The sequence below is a fragment of the Anabas testudineus genome, chromosome 22 (genome assembly GCF_900324465.2).
Source record: "Anabas testudineus chromosome 22, fAnaTes1.2, whole genome shotgun sequence".
NCBI lineage: Eukaryota > Metazoa > Chordata > Actinopteri > Anabantiformes > Anabantidae > Anabas > Anabas testudineus.
In genome coordinates, this window is record NC_046630.1 from 15,331,073 (window position 1) to 15,358,455 (window position 27,383).

General features: G+C 39.5%; 1 protein-coding gene across 2 annotated transcripts in view; it reads right to left on the reverse strand.

The window, feature by feature from the left end:
- The window catches only part of LOC113147915 (protein unc-13 homolog B), a 50,538-nt gene extending 27,007 nt beyond the window's left edge, over positions 1-23,531 (reverse strand). For both annotated transcript variants that reach the window (XM_033325834.1, XM_026339242.2), the window contains exons 1-7: positions 23,506-23,531; positions 18,699-18,798; positions 17,051-17,168; positions 16,557-16,680; positions 14,001-14,074; positions 13,577-13,634; positions 11,816-12,029 (exon numbers count right to left, since the gene is read on the reverse strand). In XM_033325834.1, the coding sequence (XP_033181725.1) occupies positions 11,816-12,029; positions 13,577-13,634; positions 14,001-14,074; positions 16,557-16,680; positions 17,051-17,168; positions 18,699-18,703 (593 nt within the window). In that variant the 5' untranslated portion in view covers positions 18,704-18,798; positions 23,506-23,531. The remainder of the gene's footprint in view (positions 1-11,815; positions 12,030-13,576; positions 13,635-14,000; positions 14,075-16,556; positions 16,681-17,050; positions 17,169-18,698; positions 18,799-23,505) is intronic.
- Positions 23,532-27,383: the final 3,852 nt, after the last annotated feature.

The following is a 27,383-nucleotide window of genomic DNA, read 5'->3' on the forward strand; positions in this document are numbered from 1 at the left end:
AAATCATTTTGAATCCACAATTTGCTGTCATATCTCTCTCATAGGTGCAGCAAATTAGATTATCTATCCTAAATAAACTTTTGAAAGAAAAAATCAGAAGTATGTAAATTTAGTTTTTGAATTCTGTTTTGAAATGACACGCGAAATTACAGATGCCACACACAATATGCCTTAATATCATAAAATACAAACACATACACTCACAACCTAAATATTAAACTAGTGAGGGTTGATTGTGGAGCTGGACAGAGAGCACATTTTTCCAAAATGTTAATGTATCACAAACAATAAGGGGTATGCCATTTATTATGCTTTTACTAGCCTTTTTGCAATCAATAGATCCTTCTTGGACTGGTTGTCCAGCTGCACTCCAGAGGTAGGACCTGCAGAGGGGTAGGTTTCTACAAGCCTTTCCATCTCCTTTGGGATCAGGGATGTTGAAGGATCTACTTCAGGAGTGGATATACAAATCTGGGGGTTTGCTATATCATCTGTAGAACCTACCGATTCATGCTTTTGAGCACCAGCTGTTGCCACCTTTTGTACAGTATGAGTTTCATCACCTGTTGACATGTTGTTAGTTTTGGGTTGAGAAGTTACAACTGGGGCAGCTTCTGGCTTAGGTGGCTCTGCCTGCCAAGGAAAGCCTATCTTTGTGCCAAATAGTGAAGTAGTAGACGGCTCCGGCTTTCCAGCAACAAGTTTTTCCTCTTTAAACAGGCTTTCAGAAAGTGTTTTTATTCCTGAAAACAGACCACTGCTTACTTCTGTTTTGGGCACTGATGGAAGACTTGATGCTATTGTTGGTGAAAAAAGGGATCCAAGAGTTTTGCCTGCATCATTTTGTGTTGATATGAACCCAAACAGAGACTTGGCTTGAGGTGGTTGTGCATTATTGGGCAACGGATTAACTTGAGGAGCTAATTCAGGATCTGTCTGTCGATTATCAGGTGGGATTACTTCCGCGCTTTCTTTAATCTCAGGGACTTCTTTAATGGGCATAGGCTTCTCATGTGTTATTACTTCCTCAACAGCTGGCTTTTGTATAGCAATGCCATCTAACTGATGGGTGGGGTCACATGAAGAACTTATTGAACCACTTGAAAAGGTTTCTGGACAAGCTCCAATGACATTACTACTTGTTAAACTGTCAGATTTTATTTGATTGTTATTTGGTAAAACTGAGTCCACCATTTTATTGATCCCAGTCTCAGTGCCAGATGGAGCTACTTTTGATGGCACACTTTCATTCTTAATCTGTGGTTGTGGAATCGGGCTAGTTGTTGGCTTTGGTTCAGTTGGCATTGGTTGGCATGGTTTAGATGCCTGTCCCATAGTCCCAAATAAAGATCCACCTATGCCACCAAGTACTGATGCTCCGGTCTGTGATCCTGCAGTCTGAGCAGTGACTCCTCCAAACATTCCTCCAAGTAAAGAACCACCAGAGTGTCCTCCACCAAACATCCCACTTAATACTGACCCTCCAGTGGTGGTGGTAGTGGTTTGCGGACCAGACTGAGGAGTGGACCCTTTGAATAAACCACCTAGTAATGATGCCCCTGAATGTGGGGCTGCTGCCTGGGTGTTTGACCCTCCAAAAATGCCCCCTAGTAGTGATTCGGCTGTCTGACCCGTGGCAGCTTGGGGTGCCGTTCCTCCCAGTCCAAAAAGAGATTTTTTCTGCTGCTGGTGACTTTCACTGTGAACAGCCGCTGGTTTGAAAAGGGAGGACATAAAGCCTGTAACAGCATCGGCTGATGAGTCACCAACACATCTCTCTGGTTCTGAAGGCATCTGTAGTCCCTGGACCATAGGACTTGATGACTGGGTAACTGGAGTTTCCTCATCTACTTTATGTGTTATTATATCTTGACTGGACTGACCACAGACAAACTCTGTTCTTACAGGTTGTTGTACTGGTTCATGGACTGGAGATTCTTTGGATTGTATACCTTTAACTAAAGCAGTTACCTTTTCATTATCTTGACATTTAACTTCTTCAATGTCCTGTGCTTTGCTTTCGATAATAGTAACAATTTCAGGTGTTTCAAGATGAGCTAGAGGTGAAGTAGGTCTACTGTCATCAGTGGGTTTTGTTAGAATAGGTATATCTGGGCAGTGGTGTGTAAGAGCTGTAGTCAACATCGAATTGTCCAGATGTTCATGATCAGATGTTGGAATAGTATTTGCTGTGGCTGGTAAAGGTGGAGTCAATCCTCCAAATGAGCTGCTGTGCAAACTTTTACCTAGTGTTTCATTAGGACCAGATGTTCCAGGTGAACTATTCCCCAAAATAGAATCATCAGACCGTACACTACAAGTTTGAGAGGATGATACTCCAAAAATACCTCCTAGTATGGAGCTACTATTCTGGGATGTTGACGTTTGGGTGGCAGCTCCACCAAAAATTCCACTGAAGGACCCACTAGTTTGAGATGCTGTATTTGAAGCTGCTGGTCCTCCAAAAATCCCACCCAAAATAGAGCCTCCAGGCTGAGATCCAGCAGCCTGGGGAGCAGATCCAAATAAGCCTCCAAATAAGGATGCCCCTGCCTGAGATTCTGTTGTTGGTGGAGCAGAACCCCCATTCCTAGTAGGACTACTTTGAGGAGAAGTCTGAGGTGCTGACCCTCTAAAGATACCCCCTAGTAATGATCCTCCTGTTTGAGAAGCTGGTATCTGAGGTGAAGAGCCTCCAAACATTGCCCCTAGCAGTGAGCTTCCTGGCTGTGAAGCGGGCGAAGAGGGCTGGGAGGCAGATCCTGCAAACACAGAAAACAAACCTTTGGTTGGTGGGTCCTTGGGGTCTGATGTTCCAGATGCAGACTCTTTAGGTGGATGAACTGTCTGGCTCGCACTAGGTTCAGTGCTGGGCCCAGAAAATAATGAAAGCAAACGTTTTCCTGAAACATCTGAAATAAATCCAACTTGGGAAGATGCTGTCTGGGTGCCTGATCCACTGATCATAGACAAAAGGCCAGAAGTTGGTGGCTTGTTACAGGAAGCAGGATCTTGGGCTGCACCCTCTGCACTTATTTCCTTTCGCACAAATTCTGTATTTGGTTCCACAGATGCGATATCAGTACCATCAATTGTCGCACTCTTTGTAGTGGTATTTGTGGTATCAAGTGTAGTATCGATGGGTAGACTAGAAAGTACTCCTCCAAAGTTAGAATTAGCTTTGTTCCTTAAAATTTCAGTTGATTCACCAGTAGTCGCTGTCTCTGTAGCATGGCTACTGCAAACAGATGGCATTTGCGAAGTACCCTGTTGTAAATTATGAGCTATAGTCTCTTGGGTAGAAGTAACAACAGCAGATGATAAATTAGGGATTTGTAGTGGAGGTGATATAACATTATTGATAACTGAGGGTATGTTCTTTTCATGTTCTTTGGCTGCTGCAGTCACTGGCATAGAAGACACGTTTGTACTTCCACCAGCTCCTGGTGTCTGAGAACTGTGGCCACTAAACATGGAAAACAGAGCTTTTCCTGGACTTTCATTAGAGGCTGGGAGACCACCCAATATTCCAGCAAAAACAGATGTGACTGGCTGCCCTTGTGTTTGTGGTTTAGACTGTGTCTGAGGTTCTCCATGTTGAGTTTGTGATTGAGCTACTCTTTGCTGAGATGATGTTGTTGATGGCTGAGACTGAGGAGGAGTGGGATCACTAAACATTGACAACAGTCCCTTTACTGGGCTTTCAGTTGAACTTGCTGACCCAGACAAAATTCCACCTAGAAGAGACCCTGTTTGGGCTTGAGACTGTTGGGAGGTGGGACCTGAAAACATGGAAAGGAATCCTGTAGATGTTGGCTCTTTTGGAGGAACAGTTCCCGGTTTCTGTGCCACAGAAGTAGGCTTGGATTGGGAAGAAGGCTGAGGAGGACTTAATCCTCCAAACATTGATAATAAACTTTTACCTAGTGATTCTTGCTGAGGAGGTTGTGGAGGATTCACTTGTGACAAGGGCTCCGTTTTAGGTGTAGTCTGTGGAGGATTTGGTCCACTAAACATTGATAATATACTTTTACCTAGTGATTCCTCTTGTGGAGGTGTTTGAGGGGTGGATCCCGACTGGGCACCAGCTGTCAACATCTCTCCAATTGAAAATCCGAATAGTCCACCAGAAGGTTTAGATCCTGCATCCTGTTTTGTCTGTTCTGTAGGTGGCAGAGTTTCTGACTGGCTTGCAGCAGGTCCTGTAGAAGAACTGACAGAAAGTACCTGGGATACACTTTTGTTAGGTGGCTGGCTTTGCATGGAATGGAAAGTACTACTTTGGTCCATTGTTTGTTGTCTCTGTATACCTTTAGATCTTGGTGTTGATGTCAGTGATCCCTCTGTAACACTAGGTTTCATTTGTTGTTTTTGTGGCGCAGAGGGCTCAGTACTAAATAGGTTGCTAATTGATCCAAAAATGTTTGACACTCCTTTAGCTTCTCTAGATGTCGCAGTGTTGCTTGGTAAAGAAGCAGTGCTGCCAGGTTTGCTCTGCTGATTGGGAGATGTCTGATTATGTTTCTGGTGATCTGGCTTAGTTTCCTCGAATCCTACTGCAGATTTCAGAAAGTTCATAAAGCCTGCCTGTGACTCTTCAGATTGTTTATCCACTGGCTTATCAGTTGCAAGCTCACTAGATTGTATAGGTTTAATAGGAGACTCCCTGGAACCTAAGGGCATTGTAACATTGGGCTGTGTTGGTGGGGCAGCCTGCTGTACCATGGTAGTCTGACGTGAAAGTCGAGGTTTCTGCAAAGTTGTATGCACTTGTGCTGAGGGAGTCACTTGCACAGTTGTCGGTACTGTGGGCAAAATTCTTCCCTGTGCAGTAGGTGACCTCTGCATTTCTTTAAAGCTTTCTGGTTGACTTACAGCAACATTAGATTCTTCTTTGATTATCTTTGACTTCAAAGTTTGGAAACCCGATGAAAGAATGTTTTTAGGATTTTTGTCAGGAACTTCATCATGGAAGGATGTGCTAGTTTTGTTTAATTCCACCTGTGATGATTTTCCCACAAAAGATGATATGAGGGATGAAATAGTTTTGACTTGATGATTAGGTTGTCTTGCAAAAACCCTTTTTCTCCATTCTTCCTCTGATACATCATCTACATGCTTCACTGTAACTCCAGTGGATGGCCTCCGCTGTTGGCTAGGTTGATAACAGCTGTAAGGCATATGCTGATTGGAATTTGCAATAGGAGAAGAGTTCAGAGAAATAGCAACCTTTTGAGCAAGAAATGTCTTTGTTTCATGGTTGTTCCAATAAGGGCCAATGTGGTCCTTATTATGACAGGAAAGGTCAATAGCACCTTTGCATTGGTCTTCATAGACATAGCAGTGCTGTCTTGGATCCATCCTGACTTTGTTTAATCTGTAAGATGTGAAATCTAAACATTGTTGCCCTTGTGATGTGAATGAATTTTCAAACATTTGAGAGAACTGCTCAAGATTTAAATTCATTATTTGATTTCCTTTTCTATAGGCAGCAGATAAATCTAGTGGGGCATTAAGAAGCTGAGAATCACTATGATCTTGTCCAGGTAGCCAAAGAAGCTCATCCTCATTGTAAAGTGGAATTTTAAAGCCACAGACTAAAACCATTTCGTTGTGCAGCCAAGCACTGGGAAATTTATCTAAATTGTGTGCATCTCCCCAAGACTCACCATCAGGGACACATGCATATACATATTCACCTGCTGCATCTGTAAGCAAGGCATAGATGTACTCATGATCTGTGTAAACAAAGTAGCCACAATCACCATCATCTGCGGCCCACCACATTCCTTGCTCCAAAAGCGAAAGCCACTGCTGATACCATTCAATGTCCTCTAGGTACAGGGAGTCTTCTGCATCAGCATTGGCATTTGGAGGACACTTTGAATCTATTGGTTTGTTCAAATTAAAATGACTCTGATGGATCATGCCATTGGTAGAACTTTGTAGAACTTCATTATCCATTCCATACTGCCAGTTAGCCGAATAGGATAAATTTGGTGCAGTCTCCTCGTAATAGCATTCATGATATGAAACCCCATTCAAACTGTAAGTGCTACCATCATTAAACGAATGCCACTTGCCAAACTTTGTATTCATTTGTTTAGTAGTTAAGTTCAATGCACCATCCTCATTAGGTGAATATTCTGCGTTTGCCAATTCTTCATAACTGCTCCATAATTTTCTTTTGGAATATGGATTGTCATTTCTGTGTAACTCAAACTGATTTGTTCCAGTTTGCTCTTGGTGACAAACACTACCTTGCCATGTAGGGGAGTTAAATGGCTGATTGATATTTGAGGAATTACAGCAAAGAGTAGATGTCTGTAATGAAGGAAACTCACAGGTACAACTATACCCTTGATCTTCTAACTGATGATTCAGTGACTCATTCTGAAATTGCTGCCATAGAGCACTTTCACGGATCCACTGGTTTTCATCATAGGAGGGACTTACTCCATAAGGGGACCACTGTCCTTGGTAAATACTTTGCTTTGTAGCCTCATACAAAGAGGGAGTGCTGCCACCAATATGCGAATGCATAGCTGTGACTGAAGAAGGTGCATGGCTTTCAAAACTAGAATTAATATTACCTGTACTACATGCCATTGGGTGAATTGGCTGAAATGAGCCAGGATAATATAACTCAGATAAATTACCTGAGCTAACTGAGGAATATGTCGCTTGACTTTGAAGAGATCTTGCAAAAGTAGCTGATGTTCTTAAGTCTAAACTCTCAGTATCAATTGAGACAGGTGTACTGAATAAAGCATGTCTGCTCTGTTGTTGATTGAGGTAGCCTCCTACCTCACATTTATTCATTCCTAAATCTGAGGTAGCATTTTTTATTATGCCTGAATGTAACTCATTGAATTTAGTTGATGGTGTCTGTTGTTCCATAAGCTGATCTGGTGTTTCAATCTTTTTATGAGTACCACAGTTCTCAGTTACATTTTTGCTAAATAGTCCAGATAAAAACTTTTGCTGGACAGTTTGTGGAACCCTGTTCTCTTTCTCTGCATATTCTTGTGATGACAGCTGTGTTACATAAGTGCATGGCTGGGTTTTCAGTGGAGTCTTCATTGAGACTGAATAACTATTGTCTTCCTGATGGAGTGACTGTGTGGTTGATGTCTGGAAAATTGTGTCAGTGTCTTCAGATGATTTTGTAAACTTGTTAAGCAACCCTGAGAGCACCTGTTTTTGAGCACACTGCGAATGTGGCACTTTGTTTAGTTGGTGTGTCTTGTGAATGATTTCCGACTGCTGTTGAGCCACATTTTCTGAAGAGGATTTGAACAGTCCAGAAAGTAGACCACTTAGTTGAGTTCTCTGTGTTGAGCTATTGTGTGGTTGATCTGTCTGTGTTTGATCGTGGCTGGATTTACTTGATGTAATTCCATGCTGTTGAGCTGATTGGTGTTGCTCTGTACTTATGTTGTCTGCTGAAGAAAATTTAAAAAGACCAGACAAAGCGCCAGCTCGTTGGGATCGTGGCTGCTGGAGTGGAACTGTTTGTTGTCGAGTAAAGCCTTGTTTACTTGTGTCCCGATGGACAACATCGTGGCTTGATGATCTATTGCTGAAATCAGGATTTTGGTTTGGACCTTGAGTATTCTGTTGGCTGACACCCTCTTGATAATGCTGATTGTTTTGTTGGTGTTGAACTGTTTGGCTGGTTGACATATTTTCAGATGATGCAAATTTAAGCAAACCAGACAACAGCCCCTTTTGCTGAGGATGTCTCTGTTGAGCTTCATACAAAGGCTGCTGTTGACCAGAATAATTGCCAGGAATATTCTTCTTCATTTCAGGTTCAGGATGATGTACATTCTGAGGTATGTTTTCTGCTGATGAAAACTTCAACAGCCCTGAGAGAACACCACCCATCTGTGGAGCTGAAGCATTTTGTTGTGAGGGGGTCTGTTGAAGAAACTGTGGGGTATTGCTGATCTTGGGTGATTGATTATTATGAGCAGTCTGCTGTGGCAAACAGCCAGATAAGTCACTGGTAGAGCCAAATTTAAGAAGTCCAGATAGCAGTCCTCCTTGTTTGGGTTGACTAGAATCCATATGAGAGATATCTTCATGTGAGCTTCCTTTAAAAAGACCTGTCAAAAAACTTCGTGATTCAGACTGAGTTACGGTTTGTTGCTGCATTCCATGAGGGGCTGCTATTAGTTTCTGATTTGATATATGTTGTGACAGAGATGACATTTTGCCCTTCTGAGACTGCTGATTACTGGTAAAATTCTGGTTCGAACCAGTGGGAGCAAAAGAAGGGTTAAATGTGCTGGACAACGACCTTTTCTCCGTGTTTTCCTGGAGCACAACAGACTTCTGTATAAAGGCAGTGGAGGTTGTTGAAGATGACTCTTGATATGACTGCACAGGATGCTGCAGTATATTCATGGCGGTACTAACATTTGCATTGGATGCAACACCACCCTGTGCTTTAAGATTTTGCTGAGTGGAGAGATTTTCAGAAGAAAGGAAAGGCAACTTAGGCTTACTAGTTAAAGGTGGGCTTTCCACTGGCTTCTCTCTTTGGAGATCCTCTGTGGATCTAAACACTGGATAAACTGTCACATGAGGAGCTCCCTGAGGTGGAATGGGGACAGCAGGTGTCATCAATAAACTTAATGATTTCTTCAAAGGGCTAAAGAAGGTGCTTGCTGATTGTGTTTGGTGATTTGTCCTTGCTGTGTCTGAAACAGGCAAATTTTCATTGTAAATCACTGAATTCTGTTTCCCATTTTGTCCCATGTGTCTCTCTTGTGAGGAACTTAATTTTTCGACTTTTCTACCATCTTCTGTTGTGGACTCTGGTGACTTTTTGTATTCAGCTAACTTGCCATTGTCTCCTGCTGAAAAAAGCTTCAAAGGATTGAATTTACCTAAGACTGGGTTTTCTAGAGCACACTGTGGTCTGTTTCCAAATTCATGGTCTTTTGTACTGGTTTGACTGTGGCTCATTATACAAGCTTTTGTTTCTTGATTATAAACTTGTGTTCTGGCATCATGTGGCTGCTGAGAAGCAAGCAAACTGAAAGATTTTTCAGGAGATGATTCCACGGGAGATACAATAGCTATAGGAGCAGAGCTATTTGATTTAGGGATAAAAGAGAACAGCTTTGTTAGGCCAGGTTGTGGGGGCTGTTCAGATGGTGCTTGTGGAGACAAAACAGGCTGCTTCGGACCTCCTCCAACTCTATCGGCAAGAGAACTAAATAATGAGCTCATGACATTTTTTACTCCTGAGATGCCCTGAGTGGAAGAAGTGCTGGGTGTTGTTTCTACTCTAGGATCCTTTGATGAACTATTTTTGTCCTCTCCAAAAGAATCAGTCCTATTGCTGCCAAGAGATGATAGCCTAGATTTGCTTGATTTAGGAAGGGAACCATATTTGCTAATTTCCTCCTCTTTTTCAGCAAGGTATTCAGAAACCGTTTCAACTAGACATTGGAGCTCATCCATAGGGTCTACATATTCATCACTTGGTTCCTCTACAGGAGAGAGCATTGCCTCTGGTGCCCATCCCCCAATTTTGGCTTTTCCACACTTTTTGGTCCGAATACCCAGAGCATTTTCTTTGTGGCTTTCACAGGAGAAAGAATACCTGTCTTTGCAATGTTTTCCATTTTCTTGGCAAGAGTCTTCTGCTAAAAAGGCAATGTCATCAATATCAATATCCTCCTCTGGTTCAACGGAGTAGTGTAGATTCTCAGAACTCTCTAAATCAAAATCAAACCATGCTCTCATTCTAGCATCTTGTTCTTTTTTGTATGCAACATAATTCTCCAAAGTGTGGTCCAGATCATTTTTTGCCCACATCCTTGCTTTGTAAAGAAGCCCATTTTTGTATGGTCTGAGGCATGATGTTTCTGGCTCATCCTCTTCTTGTGTTTTTGCTGCCTGATCTCTCTTTTCATGGAGCAAAGCATGGTCTCTCATTTTGTCCGCCTCTGTACTGGACAACCCACCTGGGTCCCTTATCTTTTTCTTTCGCCGTCTATCAATAGTCTCATATCCCTCAGGGTAAGTGGCAGGCAGAAAGCCACGATGGTGAGTATTTGAACAGACAGAAGTGTTTGGTGTCTGAGGGTATGGTCTTCCCATTCGAAGGATTACATTATCTTCCTCATCATCTAAAAAATCACTCAGGTGAGGCTTGCCCTGCCCTCTGTATTTGTTTTCCCAGTCTTCGAACCCCATTCCAGAATCTACAGGTATAATTCGGACCCTTCCTTTCTGGTTTAATGATCTAATTTAGGTATAGATTGTTATATAAGAACAGATTTAATGTGATGGAAAAGGATACAGGGACAGAAAAGAAGAAGCAAACAAAAAGAGAATGCAGACAAAAACACAAGTTAAGAAAGATGATATATGGAAAAATTAAGACAACCACAGTTTCATGCAAATGTAAAGAAACAGAAATACTCACATAAAGTTCACATAATAAGAATTAGAACAGAAAATTCTGTAAATACATAATTACGAGTTTCAAATGATCTTGTTATGACTTAATGACAGACACAAAAGACATCTATTGTTATCAAATGATGAACAATTGACTAAAAAATTGCATATGCACATGGTTAACAAAACTTAAAAACCAGTGTAGTGCAACTGTGTGTGCCTTTGTAAATTCAGAACTCTATAAATCCTATAAAGTACCAGCCACCCTAGTCCACACTCACAAACAGTGTTGATAGGAAATGCATGTTTAATTAAATACTGAATACTAAGACATGCATTGAACAATCACCAAACACCAAGCGTTGTCTTTTTGTGACATACCTACTCACTCTATGTGTGACAGAAGGATTTCCTCTGCAATATGTCAAACCAAGCTGAGAGACTTTGAAACTACCAGAAACTTTAACTAACACAACAAACCGTCAACACAAAAAGAAACATGAAAAATCAGCTTTCCTTGGATGTGGCCCAGTTGTGTTTTTACGTAGAATTATCCGGATCAACTCCCTATCAGTCCACACAGGCAGATTTGCAGCAGTCTCCCTGGTACACATATTCCATGACAATCCACAAATGCACAAAAGCAGATTCCATGCACTGAGGCCATTTGTTTAATAGACATTGTCTTGAATATAGCTTCAAAACTGTTTCATGTTTAGAATAATTATAGCATTTTGTTATTCTTATACCAGTAGTACAGCCAATATGGTATTTCCTTTAAAATTAATAACAGTTAATTAAGTAAGTAAATTAAGTAAATTACTTCTATAATTAGATATTTGGTTAATAATAATTATAGTAATCACAAACATACGAGCTTGTGGCCACCTCAAGTAAATTCTGATTTAAATTTTTAATCAAACTAAACAAGTCTGATATTCCTTCTATCATTCTGTCAGCAGACAGCACCAATAATATGAATTTAAACAGAGCTTTCCAGCACTTAGGCTTATGACACTGGGTGTAACAAAGCCCATTCTGCCTCTTGAGTTCAGATCCCTCCTGGTCTACTGAAGCAGCTGAATTAGCGTCCAACTACGACACGAAGAAAAGCCATCTCACAGACACAAAAAAAAAAGCACAAAGCTATAGCCACATTAAATTCTTGAACAAATTATAAAAAATATAAATGACTACTTCTGCCATAGTAAAGGCTGTCAGCACTTTCCAGAAGAAATTTAATTTTTTCTGTTTTTACAAGTAAATTACAGGCATAATACTTAATTTAGAGTACACTGCCCATGTGATTGGCTGTTTGCAAACGCGAGACAATTTGTAGAGTTACGGAGTGAGTGAAGTGGTTTATTGGTGTATCTGTGTATACGCTGTCTACCTGCTTCCTCTCTGATCCCTGTAGTCCAGATCAAAACTGTGGACAGAGTCAGTGCATGAGTCTGGGTGGTGTTGTGAACGAGGTCCAATGGGGTACTGGTGCATGGAAGAGTTTGGCTGAGCCGTTGTGTGGTAACGTGGAGGCAGACTGTTACTTGTCTCACTGCGGTAGTCACTGTCACGGTCATCTACAGCACTGTCCTGGTCATCTAGTGCTGCAAAAAAAAAGGATGTGTTACTTTTTCCTGAAACAAAAGTAAGCATATTCATACATTCGTATGACAGTAAGAATATATACTAAAAACACCCTTGTTATCAAACCCACAAGAATCCTAGTTTAAATTTTTCCTAGAGCTTTCTCTACATCTGAGGAAATACAAAGAGGCAAACTAGGGAAAGCAGATATCAAGTGAGTGAAGGGTTGATAGGTCAGGGCCATGCACTTTTAAAAAGACTGTGGCCCTTATACATGCAAGCTCTCCTGCCCAATATAAGACCATGAGCAGTGTCTTCATCTATGTTATATGAGTATATAACTGATATTTATTTACTTTTATTTATTTTACATGGAGGCTAGCGACAAAAATTAGACAGAGGAACAAAATGCAGTTTCGACAGTGTCAAAAACTGGTAAGGTAAAGGTAAACATTCAGTAATACTTGTTGTTTAGGCTAGGGAGCATCATATTAATAAATTACAGTCTTCTGTATGTGGGTAGGCATTACTAATTAGTTATGGATTAATTAAAAACTTTTGTCTTAGAGTTAAAGAATCAAAATTATAAGAGTTTCTGGTAAAAAGTAAATCCAACTTTTGAAAGTGACCTTCTTTTAAGAGTTTGGTGTCTGCTGGTGGGTACTGCTGAGCTAGGTTTTATCATTTCAAAACGATAAACTGAGAAGGTGAAGGATAAACAGATTCTGTTGATATCACCTAGGGTAACTAGAAGGATAACTAAACTTCATACTGATACTGACATAGCTCAGCGAAGGCCACTTATAAGTTTAATGAAACATTTTTTTGTAAAAGTATTACTAATCATATTCAATATTTTTGATATAAGAAATATTACTAAATTCACTCTTCCTCTTCTATAATGTGTGGAGACCCATTTCAGATTGATAACTGTTTCTGATGCTATGCTAAATCGGTAATGGATAATCTATACATGGATTATGGCAATATGGGATATAAAAAGGAAAACAAAAGGAGAAGCAAATTAAGTAAAACAGGGGCTCAAGAAAACAAGAAAGATCAAGTATGAGTGAAATAATGGGAATTTAATACATTGAAATATTACAGATTACATGTTATTGGGTAATATGGGGGGTTGGGACATGCAGAGGACACTAAGGATTGGCCAGAGGGATAATTTTGGCAAAGTGTGTGTTTACATACTCCGTGGATCAGCCCATCCGAAATAGTTGCCTGGTGAAAGTGCAGATGTTAAAAATGAGAGGTAGCATTAAAAAAGGTAGGGCTGAAAACAAATATATAAATAATAGTAAGAGGATAGGGGGGACTCCATTTATTCAAATTTCACTGTGAAAAAATATTTACTGTTTATTAAGTTTTTATTAGTATGGACAGACTGAATTTGATATGTATACTCTTAATTTTAAGATCTGCTTAAAATAGGCAACTAGTGTATTAATATGTTGGGTATTATGGCATGAACAAAATATCTAAGCCTGAGAGCTACAATAGTGGAGAATTGCCTCCATCTAGAGGCAGAGGGAAGTGGAGGCAGGCATTTACTCACAGCACTGAGAAGCTGCAAATGGCAGTGGGCGACTCTGAACATCATCCTGAAGAGGGTACTACAGAAGAAAGAGAGAGAGAGACAGAAATAAACAGCAGGCATAATTTCATTCCTAATTTTTTTCATTTCATTATAAAGTTATTACTATCACAGTAATTTACTATCAACACTTATTACTAATTACACTATGCATCCTGTAAATGTAACAATTCTGCATCAACAGCACAAAAAGTATTAAACATAAACATGTTGTTTTTCAGCCAAGGAGACAAAAAAGAACTTATTCCCTTGATTAAAAAAAAACAAAAAAAAAACAACTCAAAGCGACAGGAAATACAGTATGTTTACTGTGACAACACATTCATGTCCTGTTTTTCCTATCCTCAAAAAATAAATAATAGAACTGTATTAAGCTGCACTTTACCTCATCATGGATTCTCATTGAATTGATGCGTTCCAACTTGCCCGTCCAGTACTGTGCCTCATCATCTGGGATGTCTGGAACCAAAATGTGTCCAAGACAACAAACATGATGAAGTTTACATCCTGCTTCCTTTGATTTCATGCATGATAATGCAGAATGCCCTCATAACACATTTATGTCTGTTAAAATTTTCATGAGCCTCTTAGGAATGAAGAAACAAAAACGGTTAGGTTGGCAATGGCAACAAACTGTTGAAAGAGGAGGACCACAAATGTCTGAAATATTTTTCATTACACCAACAGAAATTCAGTGTTCAAAGATGCTGCAGTTTTGACCAAACACCCCCAGAGAAATTCAGTTACAGTATCTAAAGCATGATAATACATTTAAGAAACTGCCAAATATAAAAAAACTCAAGCAGGACAGTTTTCCACTTATTGCAACCGCTCCAACCATATATATAACCTGAGACTAGAAACCTGATCTGTAGAAGATCAGGCATTCTCACTTCAGGAGGATTTGCTTTATTCTACAGACAGATGCACATTAAAAGGCCACACACAAAAGGCCAGGGCTTCAAAGACACAGCGACTCACAGCTTTAATGAATGGCTCTGGTGGCACAGCGAGTCATGATGGCCTCCTGCAACCTTGAAAGGTCTCCTCTTAAAACAGAGGCAGTGTCCCATTCAGCAGACAGACACCCTGCTTTAACTTTGATGCCTTCGAATCACAAGGTTTGGGCTGTATATACAGTCCCGGCAGCAAAAACAGTGTAGGTAAAACTGTGGTCAGAGACAGTAGGAGTAGGTGTACTGGGTACATTTTACCCTCCAGTCAGGTACAGTTCTCAATTGTCACGAGAGAAATTATTGAAATTCACTGCTTAAATTACCTCATGATATTATTCTGAAACCCTTTTATCACAGAAATCTGGCAATTTCTTGGGTAAGCATACTGGCGATCAAAGAACCTAAAAAGAGATAATGCAACGGATGCAACTGTAATTACCAGTTACAGTTATCAGCAATTACAAACAAAAAAACAAACCAGAAATTATATTATAAATCAAAAGTATAACATTTTACAATAATAATAATTGCTTAAAAGTAATTGTAAGGTTTAAACATGCTACAAATGGCTAAATTGAAACTGAAGCATAATCCCTATAGAACAACCTCAATGCAACCTGAGTGAGTACATACAGTGATTGTGATTGTTAACTGTGTTAACAAGTAAAAGTGAGACTTCATAAAGACTGGGAAGGGTAGAAGAGCATCAGGAGGGTACTCAACATAAGCTGAAGAACAATTCCAGCATAGCTGGGACCTTTCCCTACAGTATTATTAGCCAAACATGTGTTTTTCCAGATCATCTAGCTCTATTCTCCTTGGGCTTTGGCTAAAAGCTAATGTAACTGTATTTAATGGACAAGATCTATAATTAGTTAACAATGTATTTAAATTGACCTGGAGTGTGCTCAGTTCTGTTATTATACAGCACATAAAAGCATTCCTAATGGTGCCTTAATCCTGTTGGCCATAGTGGAACAACCTGGCAAAGACAAAATTATATTTACTGAAACTAACTTAATAAAGGAAGAGCTGCCATTGAAGGGTCAAAGGGCTCACTTTTGCAGAACAAAAGCAGGCTCATTATACCCACTGGAACCAGAAAGGTGACATCAGACAGTAAGACCAATATCTAAGACAAATGTCTAAAGGTCTGATTTACTAAATGCTAGCGTATACAACAACTGTAAAAAATTTCATAGCACTCACAAAACACAGTGCAAACTGAGGACTGTATCTTTCAAATGGCTGTGATTATATCTGTATTGAATATGTTTGAAAGGCAGGTTCAGTTTGATGAGACATGTTTGGAGATGGCTGGCTTTTAGATTTCTGAAATCATCACTTGCATTAAAAAAAAGGAGTAGTATGTGTGGTTCTTCATTCTTCAAACTCTCCATGGTGGGTACTAGCAGAACATGACTGCTTACACTGTTTAGTACTAACTATTTGGGAGCTTAGAAAATCAAGCCCTAAAAGTTCCCCATTTCTTCCTTTCTTCATTTGTTTAATACCAGCTATAATACCAGATAATGGTATCGATTAAGTATGATATATGATATCCTACTGTCATTCTATACAGTCTTTACATTTTCCAATAATGCTTAGTCCATAAAATAGACGAGTGAATACCAGGTTACCGTCGGTCATCAGTTTGTTACACAGTGCCTGAGGCTAGATAGTTTGTCGTGTGTAGCCTTAGAAACCGTCTGCTGACATTTCAACAGGAAACATTTGTGGCCTTTGTGACTCAGTGGATCAAGGTTTGATTTGTCCTACAGTAACCAGGATCACTATAGCTCTCTCTACATCACTTACGCACTCACTGTAGTCAGAGCAGATACTTGAGATGACAGCATAGGAAAATATCTGACATAAACACTGGTACTTTTGAAAAGTGCAGTTTCTAATTTAAAAAAAAGGCTCTATATGCAGGTAAAACATAAAGCAACTAGAAAAAGGGACTGTAAATTCTGATATCTGACCAAAAGGCAGCTCGAAGCGAGTGTCCAGCAAGACTCGATGAGGTGTTGGGTTCTTTGTGCCGTATATCTCATCAGCCTTCATCAGGACCTCTGCATCCAGGAAAATCCATTCACCTGAGCCTTCCTGCAATTAGATATGTATGTTGTTATTTACCTAAGCAGAAAATTAAGATATTTTGTGTATTTCCACACCTACTTAATGCCAAAATGCATTTCATGATCAATTAACGGTGTACTTTTACTATATTACGGATTATTACAATAGGAAGCAGAGCAGATTAACATACTGGAAGCTAATAGTTGTTACTAATGATTATGACAGTAGGGACAGACAGAAAAAGCAGCTGTTTTCAATTGTTGGATGTATATCAAGTGGTATTTTTCCCCACATTTTAAGTATTTTGGAATGAAAGCATTCCGGTGCAGTATATTTTCATTATGCCAATTTATGTTGTGTACCGGTGTGTACATTGTGTCTGGGTGTATATTCCAACCTCATCTGATTGACGAATACTCTTTAGAGGAATCCAGGCAGTCCCCACCATGGTGTCCCAGATGAGGCCTTTGTTCCACACTTCAACAATGAGGCCAAGGTCCAGGCGGTTGATTTCACTAGAGGAAAAAAAGCAAATAAAGTTTCAGGTTTCAAGTAATGTCAAGCTCTAGATAGAAAATCCTTTCTTCATGAGCAGTGTGGAAAACATCAGTAGATAAACGAGCAAAACAATAGCCTTACAAATTGCAGCTTATCAGAATTCAAATACAAAAAGTGAGAAAACTTTCCAGTGTTATACAATTCACCCTCAGTGAACCAGAAATTTCTACATAATGACTGCCAAGCCCTACCACTGGCTCAAAACTACTTCCTCTTGTTGTTGTGCATTAGCTGTCAGAATCCATTCTAGCCTTGTTTTGTCATTCAATGTGCTATTCAAAGGGCTCAAAAACAGCTTGATGACAGCAATAAAAATGGCATATCAATTCTGAAAGGACCTGTGTGACAGGGACATTTGCATATTCTCATCTGTGGCAGTTTACAACTATCGACAGCCCAAACAATAGGAAGATGAGAGAAAAAGATAATCAAAGAGAACAGCTAATTGAGAGCGGTGCAGGGGAGGGCGCTGAGTATCCAGGGTGCCCAGGTGCAAAGATAAAGGCTTTCTAAATCATTTGCTCATGCAAAGTAGCAAAGAATAAATCAATCTGGCAAGGTATTTCAAATTAAACTGTTGCTAATTTTAACTGAGAGATTTTTTTTATTGAGCATGTTTAAATTCTGTTATGTAATATTGTTACACACACATGCATGTATTTTTATTTGAAGATTGTGAAGGCTATTTTCAATGCCCTTTGTCCCAAACATAAACATTTAGATTAATCTGATGAGCCAGAACCTCATGACCAGTTTTGCAGCTCCTCAACACGACGTGCATTTCTTTTATTTAAAAATAAAATATATCTTTTGTAGCAGGTGTTACTGAATATTTGCTGGAAACACAGATAAATGATTATGTTTTACATTGAATTGCACCTAGCCAACACATCATTAATGGACAGTAGAAGGATGAAGGTCTGGAAAAACAAACACTGTTGCAATGAGGGAGTTCACAAAAGACAAACAATGACACACACACAACAACGTGTTGGCTCTCTTGTCGTCATAGATACCTTTCACAGGGAAAGGAAAACGAGGAAATTAAGCCAATGAATAAAAGCAAGGAAATGAACAGCAGCTGTTCTAGATACCTTCCTAGAAGGAGTTGCACAACTTGAAAAACAAAAACTTTTCCGGTAGCTCTAAAGACCAGGTAGGTTTCAAATTTCAGGTCCCATTTTTACATTCGTTTGGCTAATTGCCTTTGATAAACAGTTTGGGAGCATGGACAGTGTGGCTACATTGCACAGTATTCGTCGGTCTCACAAGGATGCTCTACTGTCCGTACCATTTCTTAGATTAGTGTTTTTTGTTTTTTTAGTGTTTTCTAACAGTGTTTCTTTTCTATTGTCATTTTATACTCTGGGTCTTTATGCTTTGTCTACTACAAACCAATATTTTACAGTTGGTGATTATATTGATTACAGATGAATTAGCTTAATACATCTTGTGTGACCACAGTGTGCTTGTACTTAATAACTTACAACATGAAATCTTGTTCCCAGCAGGGATGGTCCCCCCGCACAGTAATAGTTGTGCTCTTCACATTCTGTACCTTCAGCGTCACATAGGTGTTGTACTTGTCTGAAAGAAAGAAATTATATGTAAAAAAATATTGAGGTGGTGGCAATACACTGAGAGAATATAGAGGGTCTAGTACTATGGTATAGTAGTATGACTATTACAAAAAATGAAGAAATAAATTAGCAATACAAAAGATACAGGTTATCGGTACAGTATTAAAATACTGTATCTGCAGCAGTGGTATCACATGAAATGCAGTTCGTGAAACAAACAGGCGGGGGATCAGATGTTTAGATTACTAACCAGTTTAGTTCTACTTTGGCTTTGTGTGGGAGAAAAATACATCAGGAGCTCTAGTGAGAGTGACAGCAGATAAGCCTCCTCCCAGCTATGTCCAGCCAGGCCAAGCTAGGCCAAGCCAGGCCAGGGTAGAAAACTGACCCTGTTAATCTCCAATGAGAGTCAACACATGTGGCAGATACAACTACAGCATCTAACATTGTACAATTGTCTGCTGTGTCTCTCCTACACTTTAAAGTACAGAATCTTTTGGACCTATAGTTACTTACTGCCTCAAGGGAAGCAGGTGATTGTATGATGTAAAAAAGTCTCTGCTGACCTTACAGATACAGAAAAGGTCTATGTCAACCCTGATACCATCACATCTAAAACTAAAATGCAGTTGGGTCAATGGTAATGTGTAAGTTGAAGTAATCTTCCTGTTTCTATAAACAAAGCTTAAATATGACAGTGGTCCAGTGTTGCTGGAACTCTGGTGTGTTAAAGATTAAAGTGCTTGTCAGTTAGTCTGTGTACAACTTTCACACAGTGATCACTGTCATACTCTTCTCAGCCAGCAGGACCAGATAGAGGAGTCACAACTACCATCTGTAACAGCTGTCAGCATTGGGCAGGATGATTGCTGAAAGGGATTAGACGGCTCGTGGCACAATCACCACATTTCATTTCCCCCAGCAGGACGAGCGAGCATCAACACGTGCCTGCTGCTGTGCTCAGTTTTGCTTTCCATGACTCCAACCCTGTAGCACTGGTGGTCCCCTTGAAGTCCCCCTTATAGTGGCATAAATCTAACCCCCTACCTGGATACAGAAACAGCTTTCATGATCTTGAAAACAGGTTGTATGATGATTAAAAGGAGTGAGCAATAAGGACACACATTATATGAAACGTTCTGTCCGTTTCTATTTATAAAACCAAAACGTCTTTGGTGTACAGAATAATACTTGCTAGTCTAATACTAATAAAATACAAAATAAAGGCACTACAACAGAATGTCCATGGCCTAGGTTTCATAGTAGTGATAAGTACAGTCAGGTCCATACATAGTTGGACACTACAGTGAATTGGACAGACAGATGAACAGACAGGTGCATCCACTGTATCTTGAAATTTCAACATTTAAATAAAATATTAAGTAAAATATTAACACATTAAGTAAACCCTGTGTGCTTCCTCACATGCAGTCCTACAGTGCAGTAGTGCCTACACATGCATAGAGCTGATCATAACAAGATTTTCTAGGTTACCCACCAACATATTGAAGCATAGCAGTTAAATACTGTAACTGAATACAAGTCTTGACACAATGAGACAGTAAACAGTTAACCAAATAAGTTACAATTAGGATTAAATTACACAACACCAAAAAGTTGCACTAAAAGCACCCAGCATCTCCCTGACATGGCACTGTCTAGGAGCATAGTTTATCTGCTAGTGCCACGAGTGTCACATATCTAATTAGTATCTCGAGCAGACAATAGTGACAAAACACAGGCATTATTACAAAAGAGCCTTGGGGGTGCTCAAACCTTTCCCTAATTAGACAGTCTACGCCTTGTGCCATACTTTGGCCAGCTCTCATCAATAGAGGAGATGAGATAAAGTATGAGGATGTATAAATTAGATAAGAGCCACTTAGTGGCTGTAGCCCTTTTACAGCACGTGCTGTCCACTATATTGACCTGATACAATCTGCACTGCTGAAGAGGAAGATATACATGATATTGAAACTAAAGCTATCATGATAAATCAGTCAATTTAACAAAAATCTACTAATTATTCTTGGGCTTTGGAGCTTCTATATAAATATATAAAAAAAAAAATATATATATATATATATATATATATATATATATATATATAAATATATATATATAAAAAAAGTCACACTAAAATAATATAGCACAAACATACAGTACATTTAGCCTATACCTAACCTAACGAGCTTAATATGTAGTAAATGCATCACAATACTGACATTACACATGACTACAGTATGTACACACATTTTCCCTCTCTCTCCTAGACACAAACTAACATAGAGAAAGCACACCAAGAACATCTGTGTTGTCAAGAGGAAGATAAGCTGAATTGCAGCATGATGCAGCCTGCTTTTCCTTTCCATGTTTTGGGACATTGTCCGTGTCAGTGAACCACCCACTCACTCCTGAGAACTCAGTCAAATGTCTTCATTCATTATTGATCTATGATGACTTTTTCAATAAATTAGGAAAAAGAAATGCAGGCAGTTGGAAAGCTGACATTTCAAATTCAAACTGCTCATTAATGTTGTATGTAATAAGACATAAACCTGTGGGAAGACTTTTCTGCCATTGCTGGGACGACCTCATGAGAAACCTATACCTTTACTGACTTCTAGCCTAAATATAATATGTCTACAATGTCTACAATGAACATTTTAACACACTAGCTTTGAACATCAGAATATTTCTAGACAGAAAACTTGTGGGCAGGAATGCAACAGAGATTAGACAAAAACACACAAATCAAGCAACACACAAGCCTTATCATACCACAGCTTCCTGTGGCAATGAGTGGAAAGTAAGACAGCTGGTCACTGGCCCATGCAAGGTCACCTTCAGTTCTGGATATGCACTATTCTACTCTATTCTATTCTGTTTTGTCATCTAAAAGCTACCCCTCTCCAAAGTGTGTGGAACCACACTGCAAACACACATGCCAGACCAGCCTTATGTAAACTTAGTGGAGTCAAAAACTCACACGACTTCCTATATAGAGTAAGTCAAGTTATCACAGGGAGGGAATTAAGTAACCATGTCATGTTATGTAATTGATTCCTTAAACCTGAATAAGCAGTCAAATGACCTGCTATTTCTGAGAATTCCAGCAAAGATGGGAAGTATGGTGCATGGGTGGCCAATAATTCGATCTCAACATACCATTCCTGTAGTTAAAGGTTAATATCCACAGAGCAAAATATTCTACTTTGATGGTTAGGTGATGATTTGAGTTGCAATTTTGTTGGCTGATATTAAGACCTTAGAAGCCTTAATTCATTTACCATTTCTGGTCTCTACTGTGTATTTCAAATATAAAAAGCACAGCAATAACATTTACTTCTTTTCCTACACTACACAAAACAAATATATATTTACAGCCATTTTAGAATTAACACAACCTTTGGCTTTCTATATCTCTTACAGGACAAATCCTTTGTCCTGTAGCCAGAAAGTTACTGATGTTTACATTTCACCTAAGGGAGACGACAGTCTTAACTGAATCACCCATGATGTTTGCTCTGGGACAGGTGTCACATTTGGTGTGGTCCACAGGAGGGAGGAGGGCACAGACTGTCTGAGAAAGCCAGCAGTGGCTGACGATCTAAAAAACAATATCGCAGTGCAGCAGAGCTGTGAGCTTCACAACACCTCACAAATCATAACATTTGAGGGATAAGGAACAGGAAACATACAAAATGAATCAATGTACAAATGTGCAGGACAATGAACTTCACCCTGGACAGTCGGGGACAGTAAAAATGTCACCGGCAGAACGGAAGCCACTTTGGCTTTCTGTCAATGCTGCTGCTTGATCTTGCCAGAAAACGTCACAGGGCTTTAAGGCAGGCGTGAGACTGGACGCTATGGGGATTTGCTTAGGTGGAGGGAATGGGGATTTGGACTTAGCAGCCACTGATCTAAGCTCACCTGTACTTAGGTTGGAGTGGAAGGACACAGTGTTACATAATGAAAAATGAACCCTAGGTGTCAGGGACTTGCCATAATTTGAGTGATTAATCTACTTGGGTAAATAAGCATACACTGATCGGCACAATATCAGAACCACGGGTTAGGACTGACTCTGTATTTTAACACCTACATAAACCACATTAGCATCAACATGACAGCTTTCAAAGTCTGGTCTGGTTATGTTGAAAAAGTTTCCAAAGTTTGGGTTATTCTCATTACTGAGTTAATTTCCCTGCAGATTACGGGTATAAGTGAATATTGATACACTTGATACTATGTTTACTTGACTACCATGTGATACTATGTGTTGTGATCTGTGCAGATTCTAAAAAATACTGTAATGATTTTTATTTAACAGCTAATATGCATATTGTTGATGTGTTAAATAGAAAGTCAACTTTTTAAAAAGTCACACCGCACATCGAGGTAATGTTTTTATGCGATGACAGTTTTTTGATACATCACAATATATTGAATTGCAAACCTTTATTATCATTATATCGCTATATTCCTGCCAATACGCAGCCATTCTAAAACACTAAATAAAAGTGTTGTAGATGAAGTGACATACTGCAGTATATAAATCTGCACCGAACTTCCACTGAAATTGAAAGACTGACCTGCACCTTTACAGGTTTCGCTTTTCCAGATATTCCATTTTCAAAAATATTAGGATGATAGATAAGTGTGTGACCAGACTGAAAAGTAAATGGTATACGAGTATACAGGTACTCACCCACATGTCCTTGGAGCTTGGCTTTCTTAACTGTAAAATACAATAAAAACAAACAATGATCAGGTCCACTGCAAAAACAAAATCATCTAATTAGGAATCTACTGACATATTCAGCAGGTCTCTATGACAAAAAATGATTTTCAATACACCAATGAGGAAAAACAAGCCAGAGATACACATATTGAGTCATGAGTAATAACAGCTGATCTCATGTTATTTAAGGCTGACATATTCATTGATATGCAGTCAAGTGAGCCACGAGTTCATGACTCGTGACACCTGAATCACACAAACACTTTGCTCACAATGTTGCCATGTACGAGCAGCCTAATAAGCTGGCAGGGAAATTATTTATGCTAAATAGGAACAACTAGAATACACCTTCAACTTACGATGACGATGGGATTCAAAAGTATACGATGAGAGGTACACGCAAATTTCCAGTTTAAGAACACACCGACATTGATTTATCTTTAAATTTAAGAAAATGAGACACTTGAGATTATACAGACATGATATTTACTGCACTGAGTAGGACTTCTTAAATAATATAAGTGGGAAAAGATAGAACTCCCACATCAGAGCTGACCTTGTTTTGTTGCAAAAATGTAATATGGTAATATATCAATAAACATACGCTTAGACAGCTGTATCCCAAAACTCAACAGCTGGTAAACACACACACCAAACAATGGCAAAAACAGACCAGGGCAGATGGGTATTAGATAACAGCTAAAATGTAAATATTTGTCAACAGCAGTCATTTCCTAAAACCTCAAATATTTAAGAGGCAGAAGACATGATTGCTTTTGTATTTTGGTTTATTTTTAGACTTATCATCTTTAGCCTCTTGATGCATCTATACAATAACGTTCATGGGATTGTGAAGCGCTTTGGAGGGGATTAATTGTGATTGCTGTGGCAGGGTTATGTGTTCAGACATGTAACCTACTAAACCTCTGGTGCCAGAGATGGCAGATGGGCAGAACGGGATGATGGAGGCACAAATGACACTTTCATATTTTCAGCTGCCATGCCTCATCTTATCTACACTTTACAACAATAGTGCAGGCGAAAAACGCCAAAAAAAAGTAAATATTTGTTGTCCCTTCTGTACTTTTAATGATGCTGTATGAATCAAAGCCCAACAAGCAACAGTGAACTCTGGATGTTGAATTTTGCCACAAATATGAAAAAAGAACAACGATGCAGCTGACTGGTCACTTTTTTACCTTTTTTTACTATTTCCTGTGTCACTGTGAAGAGGAAGAGGAGAGGAGGATGTGAGAGAAATAACTCTCTTTTTTTTCCCCCACTTTCCATCGAGGCTGTCAGCTGGGCAGCTGAGCTGGTACAGAAGCTTATGTCTCGATTTGCATGATGTTATTTATGGCTATGGTACAAAGAGAGGAGGGCAATAAAACAGAGCACCATTATAGTGGAAACTGATGCGTATCATTTTCTGTGCTGGGCCCTCAGTGGCTTTAGAGGCTATTTAGGTTACTAATTATTAAGGCCAGTTGTACAACTACCATGTCAACCTGGTTTTTTGTTTTTTCTTTTTTCCCCTTGGAAATGCTCGCTTTCTTCTGAAAATGCCTGAGACTTTTTTCACAGGGTACAGGGACACTCAACCAAAGCACAATCAATGTTAATAGTATTAGTAGTGCCTGTGCTTTTTCCTACTATGGCAAGACAAATTATCTGCTGTGAAAAGGGCTTACTGGATCAAACCTACTGTAGAGTCACGGTAATAATGACTGTACCTTGAAAATATACACTCACTGAGACACTGTTGCAGCAGGATATGTTCCTTCCTCACAAAAAATAAAATGTAATAGTAGTATCTTTTTAAAACTACCAGTCACATTTTTCATTCTCTGTTGATTTTATTATTTTGTCTATGCAAACAACCCCACACTGCCGCCTTTTATGCCTTTGGCATAAAATAAGTTGAGTTAGAACTCAATGATTGAAATGAAAATGTTAAAGCTTAAATTCAAATGAGAAAACTGGTTTTCAGAGCCATTGAGGAAAAGGGCAAAATGTTTGGATCTTCTACATAAAAGGCTGTCACCATCGGGCAAAGCGCAACACCGGAATCTACTACTGCTGCAGGCAGTGGCGTATTTCCGCTTTGCGCTGGATGCTGAATCTGATCAGGTGGAGCCAGTGTAAGAGGGAGGCAGAGCAACAGATGGCCAGGGGATTACTCCCACCATCGCTAAGCGCTCTCTCTCTGCCTCAGTTTGCCTCTTTCTCTCATAATTCCACTACTCTGGTGCTCGCTATACTCAACCACTCAGGCTGCAGTTACACTGTTTATTTCCCTTCACCTACACATCCTACTGCAGGACAAAAGTCAATAAACATGCTCCAAAACAAATGGCCTAGATGCATTTGTGATAATTAGTGCGATGCAGTTTTGTGTGTTTTTGATGCACAACCGGGATGAAAAAACATTTTCTGTTTTAAACAGCAAAGTGAAACAGATTTGACCAAATGTCAACAAAAGAATCAACACAAAAAAGGTGCAATGGTGCATGAAACAAGATCAACATCCCGTGTGGACAATACTCAGCTGGCAATAAAATTGAGATGTAGGAAGCATGGCATTGATTCAGCACCACCAAATAATTTGATACAGCTGAGCAGCTTTTTACTGAGAACATGGCCACAACAATTAATTGATCAAAAGTCTGATCAACAGTAACTTAATCCATGACAACAATTTCTCAGCTAAAATATCTACATTCATTATACACCCTAAAGCCGTGTTTGATTATTCTCCGTCTCCTCAAACCAATCTGTCCAATCTGAGCAGATTGTCTGGCCTGTGCAAGACACAGTGATTGACATCTAAGGAGACTCCGCCATCAAACCTGGCCACAACCACTTTTCTTTTAAAATTTACAGAGACCAAACAAGGAAGATTAAGCTCAATTAGTACCACAACTACTACTCTGTTGCATTAGATGTTACTAGGTATCCTGTCACTAGGGTTATGAAATCTGAATTTGTACTCATCCAATACTGCAGCATCATGGAGTCTATCTGAGCCATGCGTCTACTCAGCCCTCTCCTGTGGCACAGCAGGAGTCTCTTCCCCCACACCTCCAGCCCCAACCCCCCAACACATGTCCACTTGTAAGACAAACCACTTATCTGTTGTGTAAAGACATCGCCATGGAGATGAAGCTTCTCGACTAGCAATAAATACGCAACATTGTTAAGCAGTGCTATCAAGCAGTGAGTCACAACATCAGCTAATCATACTGTCCCTACCCCGAGCACCATTTGGTGTGTTATCTATGGGCTACGTAACTCCTACCCGTTTCCGTTTGTCCTGATCAATATGGACTGGACAATGAGCAAGCTCTATAGTGACAGGCTAACTTCAGTACAATAACATTTGACTGTCAGGACAAAACCAACTTTGTGGCGTTTTCTCTGCCAAGAGCCAAGAGGATTTCTTTTTCCCTGCTTGATGTATTGAGTTCAAAATCCAAATTGTTTTATTTATTTATTTATTTTCTTTAAAGGGAACAGACCACATTTAAACTGATTTTCTGACCAGATTTTAAAATCTGTAGTAATTCAGGAGCCATATGTGAAGGGGTTGAGATGCAGCCAGTCATATTTTTACTATGCACCAATCAGCTACACTAAAACAACCTGCTTAATATTGTATATGTCCCTCTCTGACACTAAAGCAGCTCTGACATCTGGCCATCCGGTAAGTCAGACATACTGTTTATGCCAGGTACAAAAAGCAATAAAAATACTCAAATCTACAATATGGAACAACATCCAAATCACAATAATTTTTATTAATATAGAAAATATAGAAGAATGATGACATCACTTTGAAACACTGC